The sequence below is a fragment of the Carex rostrata genome, chromosome 9, assembly GCF_964058835.1.
Source record: "Carex rostrata chromosome 9, lpCarRost1.2, whole genome shotgun sequence".
Lineage (NCBI taxonomy): Eukaryota > Viridiplantae > Streptophyta > Magnoliopsida > Poales > Cyperaceae > Carex > Carex rostrata.
Window position 1 is genome coordinate 2,920,421 of NC_135926.1, and position 8,671 is coordinate 2,929,091.

The 8,671-nt window shown below is 31.5% G+C and overlaps 1 protein-coding gene across 1 annotated transcript; it reads right to left on the reverse strand.

The window, feature by feature from the left end:
• Positions 1-2,706: 2,706 nt before the first annotated feature.
• GME (GDP-D-mannose 3',5'-epimerase) lies at positions 2,707-5,834 on the reverse strand. The gene is made up of 7 exons (XM_078308615.1): positions 5,683-5,834; positions 4,761-5,176; positions 4,126-4,219; positions 3,879-4,008; positions 3,623-3,755; positions 3,240-3,447; positions 2,707-3,106 (listed from the first exon to the last, which is right to left on the reverse strand). Exons 2-7 carry the CDS (start codon positions 5,171-5,173, stop codon positions 2,951-2,953), a joined length of 1,134 nt encoding a protein of 377 aa, XP_078164741.1. The 5' UTR covers positions 5,174-5,176; positions 5,683-5,834; the 3' UTR covers positions 2,707-2,950.
• Positions 5,835-8,671: the final 2,837 nt, after the last annotated feature.

Below are 8,671 nucleotides of genomic sequence, written 5' to 3' on the forward strand. Positions count from 1 at the left end.
CTGATCGACGTTTTGAACTTTAAAAATTGAAAAACGAATTGGTAGCACCAAAACTCAGGAACTACCACTTTGATCTTAGTCAACCTCTCTCTCTCTCTCTCTATATATATATATATATATGAGGAGGGTTCCAATGCCTCATTTTTTTTATACCTCATCATACCTCATATTTTATATCTTCATTTTCTTCATATTCAAAGTCTAAATTGTCGATCCGAACCGTTCAATATGATATCCATACTAAAATATGGTTAGGGATGAAATTTTATAATTTTTGAAAATTTTCTACTATTTTTTAAGATGGGTAGAAAATCACTGTTTTTTGAACGATTCAAAAACAGTGACTTTGTACCTATCTTAAAAAATAGCAAAAAAATTCAAAAAAATATAAAATTTCATCTCCATGCATATTTTAGTATAAATATTTTGTTGAACGGTTCGGATCGACAATTTGGACTTTGAAAATAAAAATATAAAATATGAGGTATGAAAAAAAATGAGGCATTGGAACCCTCCTCTCTCTCTCTATATATATATATAGATGAGGGTTCCAATGTCTCATTTTTTTTCATTCCTCATCATACCTCATATTTTATATCTTCATTTTCTTCATATTCAAAGTCTAAATTGTCGATCCGAACCGTTCAACATGATATCCATACTAAAATATGGTTAGGGATGAAATGTTATATTTTTTGGATTTTTTTTACTATTTTTCAAGATGGGTAGAAAATCACTGTTTTTTGAACTCTCCATGCATATTTTAGTATAAATATTTTGTTGAACGGTTCGGATCGACAATTTGGACTTTGAAAACAAAAATATAAAATATGAGGTATGATGAGTTATGAAAATAATGAGGCATTGGAACCCTCCTCATATATATATATATATGTATATATGTAAATGAGTTTATAAAAAAAAAATTGGAAAATCTCATTTTCGGAATTGTTTTTTCTTATTTTGGGATCAAAAACCGGAAAAAAAAATTTCCGGAATTGAAAACCGGAAATTTTTTCCGGTTTTGGGATTGAGTTTTCGGAAAATTTTTTCTAGTTATTGATGTTGAAACCGGAAAAAAAATTTCCGGTTTGGATAGTTTTGGAAATACTATCGGGCTTTGGATATTTTTTAAAATTTGATTTATTTTTTAGATATAAATAAAAAAAAATCGGTTTGCATAACACGCCAACATCATTTTCAAAAGTATGTTCACGACATATTTGCAGGCAAAGTCTGTGTTGCAGAAGATTCAAAAATGAAATTCGGACAAAAAAAAATTGAAAAAAAATCAAAGAAGACCAACAATAATACAATATAGTCAGACGGCTGTGGATTAAATACAGAGGTGGATCCAATCTAAGCAGCCAGTTGAACATTTATTACTGTGACTCACATAGTCACATGTGATTCCATTAATAAATTAAGAATTTTACTGATCGGGTAAATCTGTAAACACCATATTATTTCTCTCATTCTTTATTATTATGTAAACTCGTGGCTGTATTTTCACCGCAAATGTTGAGTCATGAATTTGCACAACGACAACAACAATTGTGCGGTTATAAAATCGTACACCTCCTGTTCTTTATCAATGAATGATGTATGATGTATCTATGTGCTTTATCAAGGAATTAGCTGCACTTTACAATTTATATTGTGTGGGGCACATGAAAGCTAATTTTGCTCTATCCTATTTTAAAGGTGGAGAAGTCGCCACTTCTGAAATTTCAAATTTCTCTTTTATCTCTTTGACTCTCTATCTACAAAACAGTGGCCATATTTTATTGAAATTTAGGCCTTGATGTCAGTGGTCCAACCACCGGGCCCATTAATGCCTTAAAAAAGAAATTGAAAAAAAATATCATCCTTCTCTCTTTGGAAAAAGGAAAATTCAAAGTCCTAACGCTAGAAAAGAGCACTTTATCCTAGAACAATTAATAAAAAAAAAAATGTGAATTTACACCAGATTTAATTTTTTATTTGCTAGGCAAGAAATAAATTTTGACTGTGAGCTCCAAAATTGACGGCCCAACTACGATTGAAATTGACTGGTACCGCGACAGACTATTTTAACTGGTACCCGGCATTTGGTACTGAAATACTGGATCAATTAGAATTCCATTAATTGGCACATGGGTACAAATTACAATAACATAAAATTATAATAATTATAGTTCAACTGTCATTTTCCATGAATGCTGAATTTACTTATTGAAGTGGTCCAACCAAGAATCAAATCTCAATCAAGAAAATAACATGTTGATAAACATATGATTAATGAAGTTTCCTTTTTTCTGATATTAAAGTACAAATATCTAGCTGTACCGTGCAGTTGAGCATGATGTGTTTACTAATTCCGTGCACATGTTTCCAGATTTTTGCAAATGTTCAAATTGTTTAAATAATGCATTGTCAGAAAAAAAATTTAACTTCCTTTCAATTTTCTGCATAAATTTATCTAGTGATATCCAATTTGCATGTATGGGCTTTGACTTTCAGAGCTTTCGATTTCATATTCCAAATAGAGTATTTATTTGTTAAAAATAAGCAATTATACCTAGTTCCTTTCTATCTACAAATCAACTTGTGGCCTTAATAATTATAATCATAATTATTACACTTGATGAGATGAAAATAAAACAAAACTGAAAAGAAAAGATATATAATATGAAATATTAATGTTTTATTGTACGAAGCATATATTGTCTTGTCATCTCATCTCTTACTATAGCAAGACCTCTTACAACAAATAAACATCAACTTTTTAATATAACAAACAACTAAATCCCAAAACCAATTATTTCAGATCTTTCGTAAAAAACCATCACACAGGACAACAGAATACTAATGAAACAAAAACGCAATATTATACTAAGCTGTAATCCCTCCATTCTATTCCAAGTATGGCAGCACAAATCAAATAAATTGGGATGAATTGCACGGATTTTTACTCCTTCCCATCAGCAGCACGAAGGGAACCAAGTTGAACTGGCGCTTGGGTCCCGACCACCTTCGATGAACCATAACCCGACAAATCAGCCCCTGAAACCTTTTCCTTCTCAAGCTGCTCCTTAATCCAGAAGTATGTAAATCTCAACCCATTCTGTAAAAATGTATTAATAAATAACTCAGTATATAATAAAATGGAATTCATAAAATTTACCAGTAAATAATAAAATGATAAACAAGCAAAACAAAAGAACATAAAAACAGATTTGTAAATGAACAGAATTTACCTTGAGCCTCATGGTGGGTGCCCAGCCAAGCTTCTCTTTGATAAGAGTATTATCGGAATTACGCCCACGGACTCCCTCAGGGCCAGGAATGTGCTGAATTGGGAGGTTCTTGTCTTCGAAGCTAAGTACAATCTCAGCCATCTCATTCATGCTCACCATTTCGTCACTTCCAATGTTGACCGGCTCACGGAAATCAGACTTGGTCAACCTAATCATAAAACATATAAGAGTAAATTAGTGAGTCAAACTATGAGAAGAAATTTTCTTTTTGGTGGCCTAAACATGAACTCAAGCAGAAATTAGTTCCAAATACAAACTTTGCAAGAGATTCGATAAATGTAAAATTACACGAACTACATAATTATGTTAGGAAAAGTTATTACCTCAAAACACCCTCAACGCACTCGTCAATGAAAGTGAAGGAACGGGTCTGAAGGCCATCTCCCCACATTTCAAATTTGTCGGTTGAAGTAAGGGTCTTTCGGCAAAATGCAGCCGGGGCCTTCTCCCTTCCACCTATAATCCAAACCCAAATTACAATGTTTTAGAAAAAGAGAGGGATTTTTCAGAAAATTTATATTTTAGAAAAAGGAAACTTGTAATGACAACTGTGAAATATGCATGAAATACTGAATTTACCTTTCCATGTGCCGAATGGGCCGTAAATGTTATGGAAACGACCGACACGGCATTCAATGCCGAAATCCTTAGTGTAGTGCTTGCACAATTCCTCGGTTGCCAGTTTCTCCAATCCATATGCATCTTGAGGCTACATTGCAATAAACAAAATACATATATACTGAGTTAAAAGGTAATAAGTTGGTGCTAAGAGTTTTTAATTAAAAAAGAAAAGAAAATAAAACTTAGACATGGAAATAATAGACACCTCAGCAGGCCAGGCATCTGATTCCTTCAAGCTGACATTAGTTTCCAATTGCTTGAACTCCGGGTAGATGCAAGCACTTGAGGCATAGAAAAACCTACAAGAGATGCAATTAAAGATTTAATCTAACAAATCTCTTGTTACTAAAATGCAAATAAAGAATCAACCAGAAAAGGCAATATTTCTAAAATGCCCAAAATACCTTCCTCTCTAACACCTACATGACTCAAGGAAAGACATTCTTGTCAATTTCTAACAAAAATTAAAAAGTTCTAATGTAAACCAATTTCTTGATATCATTAATATCACCTCGAGCTTGTCTAATTCATATACACTGCCATAACGAAATCCAAATGGAATACTTGGCCAACTGAGTTTCCAGAAGACCCTTTGGCTCATTAATTCATTTGACGAAGGAGGGACATTTCAGTCATTTTCAACAGATTTATGCGGTTTAACGGACACGCTAAATTCCAAGTAAAAAAACCGCCAATCCCTCCCGCCATAAGCACTATTAAAGCTAATCATGCTTTTTTAAATGCCCAATATGCCCTTCTTCCTAACCGAAGACATTTCCTTTAAATTTTAACCAAAATGAAATGTATAGCAGTATTAATTTATTTTTCAGGAGTGCAAACCTCTTAACACCGTTAATCCTGGCAGCCTCAAGCATGTTGAAACTAATCATGGTGTTGTTATACATAATAACAGAGTGATTAGACTGGATAAAACCCATGCCGCCCATGTCAGCGGCCAGATTGAACACATGGTCAACTCCAGTGGTGACCTTCATGCAATTATCCATGACACGCAAATCGACCAAGTGGAATTCATGGCAGAACATGTCCTCACTCATGTGCTCATTCTTCTTCCAGTCGGAGGCGATGATATAGTGGCCCTCTGACTTCAGCCTCCTGGCAATGTGGGACCCGATGAATCCACCTGCACCGGTGATAGAGATGCGTAGCTTCTCTGTCGGCCAGTAAGGCTCCCTCTCAAGCTCAGCATAGGTGTACTCGCCGTAGACTGAGTCATTTCCTGTGCTCCCCATTTTCTGCATTAATTGATTAAGAAGAAAAATTAGATAAATGAGAACTTTGTTATGGAAAAGGGAGAAAGGGAGGTGAAGATGCGTGCAGAGAGAAGCACACACAGGAGATTTACCAAGAAATGATACAAAAAATCGAAAGTATTCTACGAGTACCTTATACTTCCCGTCAAAAATAATTTCAGAAAAAAACAAAGAGAAACTCAGCACGGGGAAAGGAAGAAAGGGCTCATAGATGGAGTTTGAACAAAAAAAAAAAAAGAGGAGAAAATTCACCAAGTATACGCTAAAAGATGCTGTATATTAAGAGAATATACAGAATAAAATCCGAATATTCTTAAATTTATCAGTAACCTAATTCGCAACAGCTGACCAAATGATTCAATGAACCACACTATGAATAAAAAGGTCGCGCTTTTGTGTCTCCCAGAGAAATAACAGGACCCAGAAGTAAATTTCGACGAGAATCATCGCTAATCGCAACAAATTTGGGAGAATTTGGAAGATGTTACCTTGAGAAACTTGATGCTTGGTCAAAGAATCGCTAGGGGATGAGCAGTCAAAGGAAGAGAGAGGTCCAAATGGTGCGCAAGAAGAGGCTTCTCACCTTCCTCCTTTATATAGAGAAAGAAGAGGAATCAATGACATTATGACAGAATATTTTATTTTATTTTTTTATGCATGACTAATTCACCATACGGTGGGTTCCGAGATTTTTATTTTTACCCAAATTTTTTTTTTATTAAAAGTAATCATGGTTCGGCAGAATTTAAAAAAATACTTAGACCTTAAATTTTTTCTGCGACTGGAATTTTTATTCCGGGCCGCGGAAAAAAATTCGCGCCCCCAAAAATATATATATATATTTTTTAAAGTTTTTTATTCGGAGGTGCGAATTTTTTCCGCTGCCCAAATTTATTTATTTATTTTTTTATAGAGTTTGGAGAAAGAAAATACCATGATTTGATTTTTTTTTATAATATTTGTATAATATATGTATAATATATGTATATGTATCTATAAAATAATTACATATAATTATATATAATTAAGGTTTTTGTATAATTATATAATATAATATAATTATACAAAAACCTAAATTACTCTACATGCAAACTAAAAAATTCCACAATTAATAATTACACTACAAAAATCTGAATTATACTAAACAAAATATCGATCGTTGTACGTCTACCGTCGAACGAAAACTTATACTGAGTTTTTGAGGCACTAAACGACGTTTTTTTGAAATTCTGATGCGTCGATGCTCAGTGTATCACCTAGGCAAAATCGGATCCGTCTCGTTCTCTCCTTTCCGAAAAGTGCTCATACGCACAAATCCGACTTTCCTAGCTAAAATTATGGATGTTTAAAGTTTTTTCTTGCGGTAGAACTTTGGAAATTCATAACTAATTGTAGAAAAATCCAAATAAATTAAAATTTGTGTCAATTATGTATATTTTTGAATGCTCTACATGCTGGTGTAATCACTTTTGCAGTTTGGTCCATGTATTAGTCCAGACTTACTAATTTATCAGTAGAGATCAAATTTGATATATATATACATATATTATATAAAAAAAAAATCAAACCATGGATATTTTCTTTCTCCAAACTCTAAAACAAAAAAATAAAATTCGGACCGCAGAAAAAATCCACGCCCCGGAATAAAAAACTCTAAAAAAAAAAATTCGGAGCGCAGATATTTTCCGCTGTCCGGAATAAAAATTCCGGGTCGCAGAAAAAATCTCCGATCTGAGTGTTTTTAAAAATTTCGCCGAACCGTGGTTATTTTTAATAAAAATATTTTTTTTGTTGGGTAAAAATAAAAATCTCGGCGGTGGGTTCTTTGTGTAAGAAAGAATAAAAATAAGAAACAAAAGTTACGTATAGTTCCTCTGTATTTTTAAGAATTCATAACGCCTAAGGTAACATAATATTTCTGTTTAGATCCGGACCGTGCGATCAGAATATGCACGAATATTAAAGAGGTTTGTGCATTTTATCTCGAATTAAGTTTATCCAGATTCTAATTAGATGGTTCGGTTCTAAACAGAAATATTATGTTACCTTGGAGGATATGGATTATTATTAACGCATATGCGTTGAAAGAAAATAGAATAGGCATAATTGAAATTAATTTTGATTACTTTTAATATTAAAACTTTCATTGATTTTACAAATTAATTTTGTGATAGATGAACATATATGAATAAATCGTAGCTGAAATTTTGGACTTGATTAATGGTTTCGCTCATTAGTCGTTATAATCAACATATGTACGCAATTGAAAGGTACAACATATTTAAGTATTACGGTACAAGATTTTGATTTTTTCATGATTTGCAATCAACATATTTAGGCAATTGGAAGGTACAACATATTATTTAAATATTATGGTAAAATATTTGGATCTTCTTCTTGTTTTTTATTTTAAAAAAATCTCAGCTGAAATTTGGAATTGAAAGGTACTACATATTATTTAATTATTACAGTAAAAGATTTGGATCTTCTTCCAAGGTTTAAAATTTTTCTTGCCATTTCTTTGTATTATAGGGCGATATTAACTCTTATAGGTAATCTTTTACTTTGCTTATATTTATCCTGAAATTTAATTTAGGAAACAATTCGTAATTGTAAAGCCGATCTTTATATTAAGTTAAATTAAGTTCATAGTAACATGGAGATAATTTTTTTTAATATGGATTAGCTTTGCGATTTGCATTTTTTATTTTATTTTACTATGTGATGAATTTTGCCAGGGAACATAGTTTATTTATTGACGTAACCATTTGATGGAAAATAAAACAGTGGTCTTATTAGAGAAAATTGAAAGTTTAAATGATTTGCGGGGGATAATTATACATCGATTGCCAATTTATTATAGCGATAAATTTTAGAGATTGTTTCTAGAATAATAAAAAAAACATGATATAAAGATACTCTCTAAATAAAATTATTGGTTGATAAAATTTAAGATCAAAATTTCACTAGAACAACAACTGGCATTATTATTATTATTAATTAGATTGATTCATCATTACTTTTATTATTATTAATTTTATCTGTGGTACTTTCTCGACAAGTATAAAATTATGATATATCATTTTTGTTTTGTAGAAACATAATAATTCATACATAACATTTAAAAATTATTTGCATTAATATTTTTTGCAAATTCCTAATGTCAATAAAAAAAAAATCACAAGTTTTTAAGCGTGCAAGAAATTATAAATATTTTAATTTTCGTCCAATTGTTTTTAACTTTAGTTTTTAAAAAAATAACACGATAGAGACATGAAAAACAAAAGTATTTAAATAATTTTTTTAATTTATAGATCTGTCATGTTAAAATAAAATGTACTTGGAGACCAAATTTTACATTTTTTGAAATTTTTTTACTATTTATTAAGATGGGTACAAAATTCAATAGTCTGAATTTGATTAGTTTTTGTATCAATCAAATTTTATATAACTTGAGTTGTTTTTTTACAATGTATC

Coding starts and splice junctions, on each gene's coding strand:
- GME (XM_078308615.1), bottom strand. CDS start 5,173: ATGGGGAGCACAGGAAATGACTCAGTCTACGGCGAGTACACCTATGCT. Junction 4,220..4,760: donor AGGATTAACGGTGTTAAGAG/GTTTGCACTCCT, acceptor CATCTCTTGTAG/GTTTTTCTATGCCTCAAGTG. Junction 3,756..3,878: donor CCCATTCGGCACATGGAAAG/GTAAATTCAGTA, acceptor TTTGGATTATAG/GTGGAAGGGAGAAGGCCCCG.